Source organism: Pteropus vampyrus, unplaced genomic scaffold (assembly GCF_000151845.1).
Source record: "Pteropus vampyrus isolate Shadow unplaced genomic scaffold, Pvam_2.0 Scaffold36, whole genome shotgun sequence".
Lineage (NCBI taxonomy): Eukaryota > Metazoa > Chordata > Mammalia > Chiroptera > Pteropodidae > Pteropus > Pteropus vampyrus.
The window spans coordinates 11390370-11407557 of NW_011888817.1; the positions used below are offsets into that span (position 1 = coordinate 11390370).

The following is a 17188-nucleotide window of genomic DNA, read 5'->3' on the forward strand; positions in this document are numbered from 1 at the left end:
CTTATAATCAGCTCAGTTTTAAGAAAGCTGGGATCATGTATTTATAAATGTTTGGGGAATACTATGTTAACAAGTTTTTCAATCCATAAACGAGATCTTTTCCCATTTAGATCTTCACAATTTCAAGTGTTTTTCACTCCCATTCTTTCGGTTATTTCTAAGTACTATGCTCCCTCTTACTTCAGGCATTGTTTGGTGGAACTCAACCCCTTTTTGGTGCAAAACATTACATGTTCTATATGTCACTTGTTAAAATCTTTGGGGCTTTATCATGTTTTAAGTTCTGAGATTCTTATGCTTGCTTTCCCCCCAACCTTGTCTCCACACTTAATGACATTATCAGGCATTATGCCAAATACTTAAATTACCAACTAATCAACATACAACCCCATTAGGCAGGAATTCTTAATCCTGTTTAATATTTGAAGTTAAGTAACTTGTTAAAACTAAAAGGTCTCTCCCAGGGCTTCCAATCCCTTCCAACACTAAGGTTCTATTACTAATTTTCCCCTAAGAGCTACATGGTTTCTAAAGCTTACCAAAATTATGATCCAATTAAAAAGGTAGTATGCTCATTTTACCAATGAACAAACCGCTACTTGAGTAACTTATGAGATAATGTGGCGGGGCAAATTGCAAAATACTTGAACTCAAGTAGTTAAGACCCCATTATGCCTTTAAACCACTGATTGTACTGCAGATTGCTTTTGCCTTGAGATCCATAAAGCTTCAGATCCTAACTTGGCAATTAGAAGATAAAGTTGAATCAAGACATGGACTCAAAAGATTTCTTAATTTGGGATGACTGGCCCCCCTGACATTTTGAAAAAATATGGCAACCACAGATAAGCAGAATGACTGGTCTCATACCTTGGCATACACACAGTTCAAAGCAAATTCCACAGGACCAGTGACTGCTGTGGCTTTCAACTCTGTTCCTTTGTGGCTACTTTAATCTTGAGTAAACTGTTCTGAATTCTAACTTTCTTCTCCCTAATCAGAGCAAGCTAATAAATTAGCATTTTAGGTATAAAACCTATAGAGTGAAGGCAATTTTAAAACGATGGCCAAATCAAATTAGTTATGACAGTGAAGAGCCATCTAACTGATTAAAAGGTTGAAGGAATTCTGTGAAGTCTCTAGAATTAGAATCCTATTCTATATTAAAATATCGAATATCTTTTTAAAAGTTACCTAGGAAACAAATGATGACATAGGAAAACTCTAGAAAATGAAGAGAATCCTACTTAAAAACAAAACAAATAAAAGGACAATCTGATTTTAAAATGTCTTTATTAACAATTAAGTTGTTCATTCCTCTTTGCCCTCGTCCTCACTGGTTTCCTGGACACAGTTCACCTGATCCTGCCAATTAAAGGAAACAATTACTCCCAAAAGACGTTAAGAATCAGTTACCAAGTTCTCAAATATTTATCAGCACCAAGTAAATTTCCTAACACCAAAGAAATATTAATCAAGGAATGTATTAATATTTAATGGTCTATATAACTACTTTAAGATGTAGAGTTTGTTTAAATTTCAAATGATTATGTGTCTTTTAAACCTGAGTAATACCTATCTATATTTCATATTCGATGAGGGGACAGTAAGCTACTATCCATGGCCACCTTTTTATAAAACTTTTATTGGACACAGCCATGTTCACTTGTTTATACATTCTATGATTGCTTTCCAGCTAGAACAGCAGAGTTGTACCCTTTAAAACTGCCAACCATTCTAGATCATCATTTTTATTATTTTATTCTCTCCATCTACTTTCAACTATATATAATCCCACCATATAACCATAGGTGAAAAACAAAACAGGGAACTTCAAATTTTCCAAACCTTCCTCTGTATGGTGCTATGGACACAGGTGAATATATACACATTTTTATTGAAAACAAGTCCCTGTTTATCTGAGGCTTGAGCCAAACCAGCAAAGCCTACAACTTCAGAAGCTGTTAAAACAAGTATAAAAACATTTCCTATAAGAAAAGTTTTAATGTAGAAGAAACTAAAATGAGAATTTCACACACAAGTAATTATTTTTGAACCACTGGAATCCTTTTGCCTGAAGGCAGTTTACAGAGTAAGAATTGCTTAACTTACCCTAGACAGTTCCATAGTCTGGCAAGTTTTGGCTTTCCTTCTTGGTTGGCTCATGCTGTATGATGTCTTGAGAACAAATATCTTATCCACCTATCATTAAAAATGTAATTTTATTAAAATAACATGCTCAGCATATCATATTCTTACTAATATTTAACATGTACATTTTATGTTTAGGTTCCAATCAGTGGGGTTCTTTGTTTTGCTATGTCATTGCTTGGGAAAGATCTAGCCTACAAGGTTATATTCTATTAAATTTTTTTCACATGTACTTATGAAATTTTCTCTCCTACCAATGACTACACAGTTATTCCTCTACTATTACTGGGTAATAAGAATCTTAAGGAGATTCTAAATGAGTCCTAAGTTGAATTCAGACTACTAAAAATACAGCATTTCTCCACTAATTCAAGCCTTCTTTTCTGCTCTTCTATATTTTCTCTACACAACCATGTACCACCTTTCCTCAGGTGTACTGTTTTTTTGTTTTTGCTTTTCTTTTTGGTGGAGGGACAGGGGGTAATATTCCTCATCTTTTCTCTTTCCAGATCACAAACATGCATATACCTACTTTCGAAAACAGAAATATAGAATTGTCTTAGGAGACATTTTAAAAATCAAACATGTTTCACCCCACATAGCTAAATGAATTTATTTAACCATTAAATAGAAAATAAAACCCAAAAGTCTTCTACTTCAAAGGTTAAGATTTCTAAGGAAACTTACTTCTAGTCAATGATCACTCCAGTATCAGCCAACATCAATTATTCGTACCTAAAGAATAATAAGAAAAAGTTAATGTAAAAGACAAGGGTATAAGGTTTGAAAATGCTAGTTAACTTCAAAATTTAAAGAGTAAAATTCCAGAGACCAAGATTGGGGGCAAGTTACAGCATAAAAAAATAGGAAGAAATTTCATGGGGGGGAAGATCTAAAATTATTCTTATGTCAAGTAATAAAGTAGACACCTGAATTAGAATGAAAACTGCATCTTCTTTAAAATACAAAAGCCTAACTATTTTCACCAGTCTGAGCACAATAAAGTTTGACTGCAACCCAAAATATACTATCCCTTATGTGAAGGTATGTGACAACGTTTACCTTACCAAATGCGTTTTAACATTGGCTCTTTTTTTCATAAAAGCACATACCCTGCTTCCTCATTCAAGTATGTCTTCCATTCTCAGGTGGACTGAACCACCTTCAGCAGTCCTCCAAGAGTGTCCTTCCCATTCCACAGTACACAACAATGCAGTTGTTACCCTGCAATCCTATACTCTTGCCTCGTTCTTTCCCTTTAAGTCCTCACTGAGTTTTAAGTTAGGGTAGGGAAGCTATGCCTTATTGGGACAGCAAGGAACCTGAGTTTTTTCTTAAGAAGACATTCACCTTCACTATAAATGCCTGCAGGGCCACAGTGCACAAAAACCAGAAAGATCAGCATTAACTAAAGTTCCAGGTTTTACTTCCTCCCTGATTATCAGTTAGTTACTGCCAAGGGTATATGAAATAGAGTTCCCTGTTGCACATGTACCATCCATAAGGGATACTATATCGTTTTGCATTCTTCCCCCATTCTCCAGATTATCCTATTCTGCATCCAGCACCCACCCTCTTTTTCACCCTCCAAATAAAATCTTTTCAGCACTGGTGTTCAAAAGCAACATTTTTATGGTTGATGGTTTATCAACAACTGTGAGATGTCCACAGTTGAATCTTAAAAATTGCCAATCATTATCTAGCAGCAATGACAGATGATTAGGAGCAGTCAAATCCTCTGAGTTCTTTCCCTAAAAGGCAGCCATTTGAGAACTGCACTAGCTGACAAGAGCACTGAAACATTATCAGCTAAAGCCAAAACCAAAAAAGGCCCAGAACAAACATCCTGGCTCTCTAAAACCTGTCCAAAATCATTAAGGGAAAGGCAGTAAATGCAGGACTGTAGATCATGTCACTGCAGCTGACAATGATTAACAATAGGATACATGCAACCCCCATTAAGTTTAAAAGTCCAAAACTAGTCACACGCATCTCTTTATTTGGAAAAAGTGAGATTATGCATTCTTTGTAGGTTTTGCAACCTTGTGTAAAGAGCACCCATTGCATTTCTTTCATCTTTCAGAAAGCACCTGTATCTGTTTCCAAGGGCCTAACAGTACGAAAATGCATTCTGGCATCACACTTCTGAACGTCACACCATTCTCAGTAAAAAGAATAATTTTGGTTTGTAGCAAGGAAAGATTATGAAATACAACGCAAGCACCTCGGTAGTGTTATTACTGAAACCCATTTATTCCCAGCTTTTTGACTGATTTTTTAAAAATCCTCTGCACTATGATTCACAAATTATAGCTACGTACAAATCAAAACTAGTAAGAATCAACTTAAGTCACAGGTTTCTCATTCGAAAGTGCAAAAGCCTATATTCATCTTGAAATGAGCAGAAACAAAATTAACCCCCCACCCCAATGATGTTCCTGAAGTCCGTATTATATGTATAACAAGTACAGTCTCTTAAAATTGTTATTAAGAAATAAACCTGAGCTTTTATTTCTAAATACTCAATCACTAAAATCACGGTAGTCAACTGCTGGCCACCGATTTAATGGATTATGCCACAGGAAAACCCCATCCGGGTTGTATGCCAATTTAGTGACAACCTTGTCACTAATACCTAGCATTACGTTTGCCTTGCATTGTATTATTCAGATAGAGAGTTAAACTAGTCACCATTTGCTCTTTCATCTAGCAGGAGTCAAGTTATTTGCTTAAATGGACTACATACTAAAGTACAAATTTGTCCCCCATCTTGTGAATTGCTTGCCAAAGAGCAAGCCATTTTTGATACAACGGAAGAAAATTCTCAGTCAAGAAGTTTTCACACATTTATACAAAATAAACCAAACTTTCCAGTTACAGAGCAGAAAGCATTATACGTGAAAAGCTGTTTCTCACGCATGCTAGCTAAAAAACCAGTTAAGACCAGAGTTGAGTTGAGGTCTGGAACAACAGACGAAGCAAAACTTAAGTCCTAAGCAACAAAAGGTGTTTTTTGAAGACTTTTTTTTTTTTTTTTAAGTAATTGCACATTCTGGATTATAGTATCACATCCCTAAAGCTAAGGGAACCAAATTTAAAAAGCTACTCTGAACATTTGCAGTTATCCTACAGAATACGACGGAGTCTTATGATTGGGAAATGATTCCCAACACATATTCAACTGCAGGCAGGTCAATGTGCCACATCAGTTTTCCCCAAGTTTAGAGCAAACGTAGACAAATCAAATAACTTAAACTATTCACGTTAGATTCCCATCTAAGCCCGTTAGTAACAAAGGTGTTTCCATGGAGCCCATTTTAAAAAAACATTTTAAATCACATTACAAAAAAACTGTACTTTGTCTTAATTCACTCAACCTGCAGAATAATTACCAAGATTGCATTCTGAAATTGATACTGGGCAGGTCAGTCTGCTACAACAGAGTAATTATCACAGGCTATACAGTCCATGTCAAGATGCTAAAAGCATTCTACTTCTCAGGTATGGTTTGGTTCCCTTTCCCCCGCACCACTGATGCGTTCCACCTTATCTTCAGTTACGATGCAACTTAAGAAGACCACACAACTGAAGCAGATATACCAAAGAAGCAAGTTTGCACTTTTTATCTGAGAACTGCAACAGCACTGAATTCTGCCTGACAAATTACAGTTCTAAACCCAAACCCACGCAGTTTTGATAAGCTAGCTTTACCATACAAGTGTTAGTTAGGTGCTGCACTGTTATTTCATTGTCAGAAGTGTGATGTCAGAATGCCCACGGAATAAAAGTACATAGCAAGTCACCAAGTTAGATTATATTGCTTGTTACCTACCTGTATGCAGTCGGCAATGAGAATCTTGGAGCAAGCAGGAATACTACATCCGGGTCCTAATGTCCATTGCCATTTGCGGTACTACGTTCCTCACAGTTACGCACTGCAGAAATGCTGGCTAAATGCAGTTATGTAGCAGGCCACTACTTTAATAGTGCATAATTGCAGTCCAAGAACACCAGAAAACATTCCGTCACAACTTAGTGGCTTGCCCAAGAAAAGCCAAGTATCTAAATTTTTATCTGCCATAATATGCCACTTGTAAAAATTGCACAGGCGTAACATTACAAATTCCCAAATTAGAATCTGTTTATATTAGTGGTATAACATCTATAAAGAGTGGTGGGGTTTATAGTACTTCTTAAGGAGTTTAATTAGTGTTCTAAGCAAAGAAGATTATGATTTCACTAAATAATGTGAGCCAATGTGTTAAACTACCTAATGAAATACACTGGGGTCTCTCTTAGAGAATGCATTATTTTAATGATTAGGAGTACTATGTTTAAAAATTATCAGTGTTCCTCTTAAAACAGTAAATACTGAGAGAAAGTGGAGAAGAGGAAAATGGGGGCAGGTGATTTATTTAAGAAAAATGACTAAATTCTTCCAAAGTACTACCTTCCCTTTCCCACCCCAAGTTTCATATCAGCTTTTAGGCAACTACTTTTTAAGATGACTTAAATTCACATTAGGCTAAAAACTATCATATACATTACATTGCAAGACTTATAGAAAGTCTATTTGAGTAGCTTACAACCCTTGGTACACTGCTATTTCAGTGATAAAAGTAAAAAAAAAAACTTAGTTGAAACTAAGCAACATTATTTGCTAAACAACGTTTAGCCATTCTACAGCCCACAGTGAGGCTATCAAAACCACAACTTTCAGCAGATTATCCATTAGCATCCTTCACCACTCTTCAAAGGTACAGTACTACCAAAAGCTTATTTTTAGGGGTCTTTGCCAGCATCCCTTATAAAGAAAGGCATGTAATCTGAAAAATAAACTGAAACATTAATTTTATAGGCAGATTTTCCCATTTCCCCACCAGCCCCCGCCCACATACATACAAGTTCACCCTCTGTGGGTGTCCCATGAACACCCCTTATTTTATCATTAGCGGAGTCCCTACCATACAATATCAAATTGTAATGGACTCCTTTCAAATCAAGACCCTTGTTTCCGTCCAGAAAAATCTCAAATATCACCAATTCATAACTTGACTGGGGACAAAACTTCCTCATTGATATAATTATGGTAGAACTACCCATTTCCGGGTGTCTTGGTGAATAAACATTTTCTCTGAGATTCTCTCCCTTAATTAGCGCACCATGTACCTGTCAGTCACACGATCAGAATTGGGTGGCATGCCTGTATACCCCTCTAGTGTTTTTAGTATTATCCAGTTTCCTATGCAGAAAGTGCTCAATTGTTTCAACAATGGATTTCCCTTTGTACTTAGGCACCAAACTAAACTTTAGCATTTTAACCAAGATTTCATTTAGAATTTTACTTTTGCCAATTAGCACCAAGAACAGAAGTGAAAAGGAGGAAGACACATTCAAGAGTTCTATAATGTACAAAAATTTGAATGGAACCATAACTAAGAACAAAGCCAAACCATTCAATTACTTTACCCTACTTTTAGAAAGCTGTTCCTCTGCTAATATATACACTGGGAAAGCAAGTTCTCACTGTGCTAAGACAATGGTAACGATGTACTTTTAGTATTAAGTCAAAATCTTATTTTTATGGAAGATTCAATGACATTGACAAAGAATTGACAACACCATCGAAACAGTCTCCAAGTTTTACAGTGAGAGTGATGTTCATATTTTTACTATGTAGCCTGAGCGACTCTCCAGATTATGCTACATCAAAAGAAACTATGAAAAAACAGATTAACAAATATTTTAAATTAAGAATGGTTATCTGCAACCCTATTTGTTAAGTCACCACTAACTCTTAGAGAAGAGAGCAAGCAAGATTTTTTATAGTCCTACAGATTTTGCCCAACAGAAGTATCACAAGGAAATGTAAAAGTTAGAGTACAAATAAATGTATATATTGTTAAAACTACTTTATGCTTACTATACTTATTTTCAAGTTTAATTATCCAGACTAAACCCCGTCTTTATAAATCACTTGAAGTAATACATGAAAAGACTTCATGTTTAACAATCTTTAATTCAAATATGAAAGTTCAATACAAGCCATTTGTAGGGCTTGGGACTTATTCTTTTAAAAACAAGAATAGAGGAATGCAACAAAATGATCTTTCCACTTTTTCTTCAGAAACTTTCAAGGAAAGGATAGATCATAGGGCCATAAAAGATCCATTTACTTGAACCCACTTTCTCCCCCTACCAAGTCTTACACCCATTCCATAATCTTAATAGACATTCCTGAATGAAGATTTACAGTTCAGCTTTGCTTACATAACCATTTAAAAGTACTTAGCACTGCTTGCTTCCTATAATGCCAAACAAATCAAATCATGAAACTACTTCGATATGCATTTCTTCTTTTTAAAACAAGGGGGTACTTATTTGTAGATAGCAATACTTAGCCTACAAATACATTTCCCAGAAATGGCGTATGCCATTTGAAGGTCTAGACACTCTCATGCTTTCAAAGTGGAATACCTAGCCTAATGTGCATAGAAGCATGAATGGCAAAGTTGAAGATCAATATAACTATTTTATCTATTTATTTGAAGCACAGTAAAAAAAAAAAATGGTACACTTTGGAAATTCAGTGGCACAAGGTACACTGCCATAACTTGAGGGACATTATACAGTTAAAAAAAAGTGAAATAAAAAGGAAAAAAATTCCCCTGTTTCAAACACTGCATTACATAATTTTACCTGCCCAAATAGACCATTTACAAATATTAGGTCAATAAACTGCTAACATCCATAAAAAGGTAGCTTTCTTACTAAAATGCAAGAATTTAAAAGATTGGTATCTAAACAAGACAAAAACAAACTGGAATGAAAGCCTAGATATCACATCTAAAATCGGGGTTTTTTGTTTGGGCCTTCATACTCTTCTCTCCCTCTACCATATCCTGCCGGAGTTCCAGGCCCCATTCCTCTAGGACCCTGTCCACCCACAGGTCCCGCACCTCCCTGCCCAAAGCGCTCAGTACGCTATTGGAACAGTAATTAACAGTTCATTATATGTAGTTGATGTCCATGTGTGTTAAGTAAATATTTTAGAAGGTTCCGTAGTCAACGTTCGTCGATACAATCACCAATGAGTCGATCCACAGGTACCGGGAACATAGAAAGGAAAAAAGGGTAATTTGAAAATTAGTTTACGATAATACATGCCTTGTGGTATGTTCCCACTTGAGCCATTCTCATACACCTGTTTCACAGAACAGATCTTCCCTGTAGTGCTAAAAAATTTAAAAATTAGTGTAGATGTGAAAACCCATTCCAAAATGAGTTTTAAGAAATTTCACATCAGAGTAACCCACTGAAAAGCTTGCAAACTTCTCACTTTCAAGGTCTGAACGGGAAATTTAATTTCCAAGTAAGCCTAACAAGCCCAACCAGACAGATTCAATTCACTCAATGAAGTGACAAAGACCTACTCACCAGTTAGTGGCATGTGCTGCATAAGAAACCTTGTGCTTTTCAAGATCTTAAGACACATCTGCTAAGTTGCAGAAATCTTAAAAGGTTCAAAGTTTTAATAAAATGCTACCAGACTACAAAAAAGAAAAAGCATAAAAGACTAATAGATTTAGTCACTTAAAACGACACAGTAACTTGATTGAAAGAACTCGTATTGCCAAATTCTCACAAGTATACCACCTTCACAGCCATCACTATATAACCAGAGACAATTACGTTCACAGTACTATTATGTATTATTACATATTGACTGAATATACAGCCCACCCCCATAGAGCCCAACTTTTCCCTTAGGTCTTTGTTAAGTCCACTGGCAGTTAGCTATGATTCCATGTTTTCGTTCTCTCTCAAACAGTATAACACCAAACTTAAGTGACTGCAATAAAGCAGTTCATTATTCCATCTAGTTTTAGGTACCTTTAGTCTTAGAAATCTATACACCCAAACAGAAGAACTCTACAGATGTGCAAGCACAACAGTCTGAACTATCTTTCAAACTCCATTTAAAACAGATCGGTTACTGAGAATTACTCCAAAAAACATAAAACAGAAAAATGGTATCAGGGTTTAACTAATACTATTCATAATTTCAATGTGTTTCTTACAAAATACTGTAAAAGGCTACTTAAAAAAAACAAAGTCTCAATCCTTTAAACTATTTTTCAAAATCCTAAAAACTTTAGGGTTTTAGCACACTGTTACTGTGTATTTCAAAAAGTGAAAAAGAAAATTTTGGGGTTTCATGATTATGTTATTACAACATCTTAGAACCTGAAAGAGCTACCTGTTACATGGAATGTAGAAACTACTATATGACTATTATGTCAAATTAAATTTTACAGATTTGTTTACATACCTACAATCTGCCTTTTAGGAAGCACGTAAGCCAATGTTACCCACATTACTTTAAAAATTCAATTTGAAGAAAGATAATAGCACTCCATTTAACCCAACCAGCTATTTACAGTTCTATTTCCCAAAACGCCATAAGTGGATTTTAAATAGGTGAAGCCCCATACTAAATCCTTATGTTCCTATTTGTAAAATAAATCCAGTGAGTTACATGCTGCAGCTTCCTTCCTTTGCCAAAAGCTTATAGGTGAATTAATCAGATTCAGTTCAGTTGTGAAAATACACTTTTCTCTAAAGCCAATACTCAGTTCTCCTAAGGATTTTGTAAAGCCCTAAATACAGCCACTCAGACCAATTCACTTGGTTGTTCTAAAGCATCCTGACAGGCTATCTGCACAGCTAAAATGATAGTATTACTAAGTTTCAAATCAAATGCACACAACCAGTATGCTTAAAATTATCACTTATTTTTGGTACCCTGCAGCAAAATAGAGATGTCAGTTTTAGAAGATGTACCTATAGACAGGCCCAACGGATGGGAAACGACGAGTCAAAACGTTAAATAATTCCCCTTTCATGGGTAGAAGCCACAAATATAGGTCAAAGTCCTACACGTCACTAAAACATGCCTAGAAGCTGCAAACTACAAGTCTAATACATACTTATGGCAAATACCAGCTAAACGAACAACAGTTTGCCATTTGATTACTCTCACTTGGATGTAGAATAATCAGGTACATTATCTAACATTTAGAATTTGGATTTGCCATGCGCTGGAGTGCAAAAGTACACAAGCAATATAATGGAAAGCACCTAAGTCTACTTATTGCCAAAGATAACTCCAACATACTACTGACAGCATTGACTTCCCATTGGCAACCGTTATCTGTTTAGGTTACCACACACTGAGATCTTCTATGTTGCCAAAGTATTCCTCGATATTACGATTTACATGATAGGGGAACTAAAAGAGGTCCAGTCACCTACTTTAAAAAAAAACACACACACGTAAGTTGTGAAAATGAGAATTTCCTTTGTACTACGTCCCACAAGATACATTACCATGTCGCTTCCCATCATGGAACCACTCATAGTTGCTGGTGGAACTCCAGGATTAGCTTCATAACCTATGCCACCACCACCACCTAAAGGTGGAAATTTCTGGCCTCCAGAACCATAGGGATCTAGGAAACAAAAATGCTGGTTACAACTCAAAAAGAATATTGCTCTCTAATGGTACTGCTAATTTAATTTTCTCACTTACCTCCCATGTTCATTGCTCCTCCACCACCCATTCTCATGTCTCTTTCTCTCTGGAAAAAAAAAAAAAGGAATCTATTTCACATACCTGTACTATACCCATATCATTGAGTACAAAGAAATTCCCAAATCTAATTTGTTTTTAACCTTTAAAAAAAAAAAGGTTCATTAAGACAATTTTAAAAATCAATATTCTGAAACCAGTTATTGAGACTCAATTATCGAAAAGACCTAAAAGTTCCTTCCCAACCAATGAAATACTTGACCCACCCAAAAAGACAAAACTCTAAGGCATATCGCAATAAAATAGCTATGTGAAATGTTATATTCAACAGAGTAAAATTTCATTCTAGGTACCTACAAGTTTCGTAGACAACTCCAATTAGATTGCAATAGAAGTTTACTTACTGGATCCATGTAGCCCATTCGGCTGTAACTTTCTTCTCTTTGGCGTCTCATTTGTTCTTCCATTTCACGTTGACGGATCATCATCTCTTCTTCCCTCCTACGTCGTTCCTCCTCTTGCCTGGAAATGCACATCAAGCACATATACCAAAGTATTTTATCCACATCTTTTAAAATTCAACTTGAAGAAAACTAGCAGTTTGTTTAACAGCTCTACAAAGTCTAAGTTAGAACAAACACACATAAAGAGCTAGAGAGTAAATCTAGAATAGCCCCAGAGACATTCTAGCAAAGAAAATAAGCATCATTTATAAAAATCTTACACACAATTCCAACGTAAGTATTATACCAACATTGACAAACCTCTCTGTACTTCAAGAAGCAAAGGCTTAGTTTAACAAAATTTTACCTTAATTGCATTTCTTTACGTTTCTGCATTTCTTGATTGTGAAGTTCTTCCATGCGTCTTAATTCTTCCTGGCGTCGCATCAGATCTGAACATTGGAAAATTTTGTTTTGGATTCACATTAATGAGGTCCTAGTAAGTTTAAAAAGCACTTGATCCTATCAGCAAAATTCACACAGAGTCTTTTACCTTGACGCAAAAGATTTGCCTGATGCTCATGATAGGCATCTTCCATTTCACTTTCCAATTTGTCTTTTGCATCTTTCATGTTTTTTTCAACTTGTTCCCTTTGCTGTTTCTCCATTTCATCTAAGGACTTCCATCGCTGAGAATATTCGTACTCAAATGTGCCATGCTGGGCAAAACGAGGAGGGGTTTCTCTCTCCCTGACAATATTTAAACATGAATCAATTTAGATGCACACAAGGAATACTACTTGAACCCCCTAAAAACAGTGGTCTTTCTCCTAGCCTATCACTTGTAATACCAAGAGGCAAAAACCACCTAGGTTCATATAAAGTATCTTCACAGCAAAAACACACATCCCAGAAGAGGAAATAAATCCTATCTTCCTCATTTCCTAATTGTTTCCTCTAACCAAATTCTTATTCAAGAAAAATTTCCCCACCCTAAGAAATGAGACTACCTACACATCATACAACTGTTTTAAGGACATGACTACATGAAATATACCTGTCAGAAAATAAAACTAGGCATTTGAATATCTACTCCAAAACCTCTAACTTTCTGACCCTGAAGTTTTTATGAATATCCGTTTCTAAGTATTTCGCACATTTTAGGCAAAACTGAAAAATTACTAGAACAAGTTCAAGCTGATGCTTAAAAACTGCCCAATAGTTTAATCAATCTTACTTTTGATACATAGGATTCTTCTGTGCAAGTTTTTCAGGAAGACCGTCTTCATCATCTAATTGTTCAAGCGGTTCCACAATGACTGGACGAGGTGTTCTAGTAACAAAAATGGTTCCATCTTAACTTTTTTTCTAGTTTTATCACAACTTCCCCATAAAGTTAAACAGAAATTATTAAAAGAAGCACAAAAACTTACGTTGTCAGTAAGAAAACGCCTTCACTGCACCTTTCAAATGCTTTTCTTGCTGCTGGTTTAGAAGCAAATTCAACAATGCCTTTCCCTGTAGATCTTCCACGGTCATCCACAATTACAACGGCCCTTTCAATAGGACCAAACTGGCTAAAGGCTTCTTCCAACAGTTCATTGGAAACATAAGGTGAAAGATTGCGAACTGAAAGGGCAGCAGCATGTGTGGCAAAGCGAACCCGAAGCTGTCTACCTCTCATGGGTGTATCATCGAGTTCTGCTTTGGCAATTTCAGCCAATGCCCTAGATTCCTGAAAGTTATGAGAAATACTCATGTTAATAACCTCAAACACAGACTAATGCCCACTGTGAAATTGTCATAAGCCTAACCACCATTACCATTCTTCCTCCAGTTCCGTTCAAACCTACTTCAGGCAGCTGCCCCGCCGCCCCGCGCCCCCCTCCACCATTCAGGCAGATCCTTAAATGCCTTACTCAGCCACTCCCCTTGTTTCTTAGGTTCTGACAATTACACACTATATAAGCAGTCACATCTTTCTTGTAAAAATGATAAAAAATTTAAAGACTAATTTATTCTTGGTTTAAAAACCAATACATTTAACAGCAAAAAAAGACTTTTAATAATACACAAAATCACACTCACAAGCTTAATAAATCCGAATCCTTTGCCTTTGTTGATAAAAACTTCTCCTGGTTCTCCATATTTAGCAAATAGCCTTTTGAATTCGTCCTCCGTAATATCAGCAGGCAAATTCCCAACAAACAATCGACAACGCTGAGTGTAAGTTTTTTCTCCGGGTCTCCTCAAGAGAGACAAGTTGGCTTTAAACCCCTAATGAAAAAGGAAGGGGATTTTCAGACATCAGTGACCTCTGCAAACAGGGAAACCCAATCACTTTTTGATTTTTATTTTATTTCAGTTTCAGATATACAGTACATTAGTTGGATATTTATATAGCTTATGCAGTGATCCTCTTGGTTACTCTAGCACCCACCTGGCACTACACATAGCCATTACAATACTATTAAACAACAATTTTTCCTCTTCCCAAACTGGATGTTAACGATCGGGTTGCTCTTCTGCTCCGTTTAAAGTCAAAGCAAGGTTCAACTACATAGGTGCGGTTTCTAACATAATCACTGTCGTAACAGCAAACACCTCACATCATTCAAAATACTCTTTGAGAACTGTCACTCAAACTTCACTACAGAATAGACTATCAGCTATCTCGTGAGACCTGTATGCTAAGCGTTCCCGACAAATTTAAATCCTACCATACAAAATTTAAAATGAATTAAGTAAAAAAGAAAATGACCAAATATGGTTGTCACCGACAAGAACCTGCCCTTTTCAGACCGTTGACTCTCCCGATCTCTCCAACCCTACATATCACGCTGTACTTTACTCTGGTTCCCCAAATCCGCTAGCTTTAACAAGATCCATCACAGCTTCTCATCGCCTCTTTCCTCAGGCCATCCATCCTCTCTCAGTCCTGTCAGCCGGGGGGCCAATCCCGGAGCAGGCTAGCGGACCACGCAGTCCGCCCCTCTCTCCCGCAGCCCGCCCCGCCCTCAGCCGCCCGCGCGCAGACGCCTTTCCGGTCTCCGACAAAATGGAGGCCGACGCGGGGGGGAGGGGAATGAGGAGTGGGTCGCCGCCATCTTAGGAAAACCAACGCGTAGCTCCGGGAGACACTTACCTCCGAGTCGGAGATCTTCTCCTCGCTGCGGCCAACGGGCCCGCCAGGCGGGGGCCCCTGGTGGTGCTGCTGGTGGTAGGGTGGGTGATGCTGCCGGCCTCCGCGGGGCTCCCCGCCTCCTCGGTGCGGCGGCTTTGGATGGCCGCCAGGAGCGCTTAGGCCTGGACCACCGCCGGGCTTCGGCCCGCCTGGCATTTTGCCGCCTTTGGGGCCGCCAGGTCCTGGGCCCTGCTTGGGCCCTGGGCCCGGGACCCCCGGGGGTGGAGGCGGCGGCCCACCGGCCTGAGGAGGAGTGGTGGGGACCCCACTGCTCGGAGGAGCGGGCGGGGGCGCCCCAGGGGGCGCGGAGGTGACAGCGGGCGGTGGTGTCGGGGTGGGGCCTGGCCCCGTAGTAGCCCCGGAGGTTGGGGGAGTAGCGGGCGGCGCCGATCCGGAGGCCGGCGCAGCGCTACCTACTCCGGGAGCTGGGCCGGGTCCCTGAGGAACGACGGGCTTGGACGAGTCCTGTGGCGGTGGCGGCTGCTGATGCGGTGGTGGCTGTTGATGCGGCGGCTGAAGCGGCGGCGGCTGCTGCGGTGGCGGCTGCTGCGGCGGTGGTTGCTGCTGCTGTTGGTGTGGAGGCGGTGGCGGGATCGGGGGCTTGGGGCCACCCTGGACCGGGCCGGGACCCATGGGTCCACGGTTCTGATTGAGGCCCATACCGGGCGGCGGGGAACGGAAGTCATGGAGGCCACCTCGACCACCGCCTCCTCCGCGTCGGTGGAAGCCACCACCGCCACCTCCGCGGCTCCGGAACCGATCTCGAGACATGTCTGTGATCAAGGGGCGGTCAAGACAGAAGCGGAGAAGACGCTCAGGGAACGTAGAGGCCACCTTGCTTCGCACAAGATGGCGGATGACACAGGCTGCGCGCCGTCTTTGTCCTCTTCTTATATAGGCCAGCTAGAATGGCTCCGCCCATTTCTTGATCGGTAGCTCCAATAGCCAATTGCAAATGCCGTACTTGATGACACTAAGTTACGAAGCGCTAACCTTTTTATTGGCTCCTAGGTGAGAGGCGGGAGTAATGTTGGCCAGTGAGCGGAAAAGGAGTTGGCTGTGGACCACTATGATTTGCTGGGAGAAATTTGAATGGGTTCGGCGGACCAATTTTCCCTTGAAAGCAAATAGCAAGGGCTCTATCAGCTCCGGGGGAGAGGTGTTAAAGGGCTCTTTGCTTTCTTGATTGCTCTGGGAGCAGTCTGCTTGTACCCTTGCCCAGAAAAGAACAGGCATTCTCTGGTTCAAAAGCATGAATTAAGTGCCTGCTATCTATTCTTCCTTGTGCTGGGCCAGTGAAATTAGAGAAATAAAATGTTATCAATTTCATACACAATCTCACTGATTTTGTTTTGGAAGCTCACCGGAGTACAAGTTTGTCCAGCAGTATAAACTTCGCAGTAGAGTCAAGTGGGTGCACTCTTTGTTAAGAAAAAGAGTCCTTGATTTTGTGTGTGTATTAGTGTGTATAGACTAATAATTTACAAACACAACGGAAAATATAAGATTTTTCTTAATTCCACTACCACTCATTTTATGAACAGACTAAGATACTTTAAAATTATATTAAAATATCTATTTGGAATCATCCAATGAACAGTATAAGCTTACTTAAAAACCTCCAACTTTTTTGAAGTGCACCAGCCATATTATATAATAATCCTCCCAATTACTGTCATCAGTGAACCTTTTGGTGGATCATTCCTCCCTCAATATTAGCTCATGGCTTTTGTCTTCTTTTCCACCTCTATTTTTGTTCATCATCCAATATTTATGTGAATGACCACCCAATACTCTTGTCAATTCTTTACCTCTTCA

The 17188-nt window shown here is 38.7% G+C and overlaps 1 protein-coding gene across 2 annotated transcripts; it reads right to left on the reverse strand.

Moving 5' to 3' along the window:
* Positions 1 to 1274: 1274 nt before the first annotated feature.
* SFPQ (splicing factor proline and glutamine rich) lies at positions 1275 to 16252 on the reverse strand. 2 transcript variants are annotated; one of them, XM_011357946.2, is made up of 13 exons: positions 15332 to 16252; positions 14275 to 14463; positions 13620 to 13921; positions 13424 to 13519; positions 12740 to 12936; positions 12554 to 12638; positions 12148 to 12265; positions 11744 to 11792; positions 11542 to 11663; positions 5984 to 9135; positions 2839 to 2886; positions 2113 to 2202; positions 1277 to 1365 (listed from the first exon to the last, which is right to left on the reverse strand). In XM_011357946.2, exons 1-10 carry the CDS (start codon positions 16139 to 16141, stop codon positions 8998 to 9000), a joined length of 2106 nt encoding a protein of 701 aa, XP_011356248.1. In that variant the 5' UTR covers positions 16142 to 16252; the 3' UTR covers positions 1277 to 1365; positions 2113 to 2202; positions 2839 to 2886; positions 5984 to 8997. The 2 variants fall into 2 exon arrangements, with proteins under 2 accessions (XP_011356249.1, XP_011356248.1); XM_011357947.2 differs by lacking the exon at positions 5984 to 9135 and having other exon boundaries at positions 1275 to 1365.
* Positions 16253 to 17188: the final 936 nt, after the last annotated feature.

What these genes read in the sequence shown, in the direction of transcription:
- SFPQ (XM_011357946.2), bottom strand. Translation starts at nt 16,141, where the DNA reads ATGTCTCGAGATCGGTTCCGGAGCCGCGGAGGTGGCGGTGGTGGCTTC. An exon ending in GGCGTTTTCTTACTGACAAC is followed by an intron (nt 13,520 to 13,619) that starts GTAAGTTTTTGT and finishes TTTTGTTACTAG; the next exon opens with AACACCTCGTCCAGTCATTG. An exon ending in CCATGATGGGAAGCGACATG is followed by an intron (nt 9,136 to 11,541) that starts GTAATGTATCTT and finishes CTGTTCCAATAG; the next exon opens with CGTACTGAGCGCTTTGGGCA.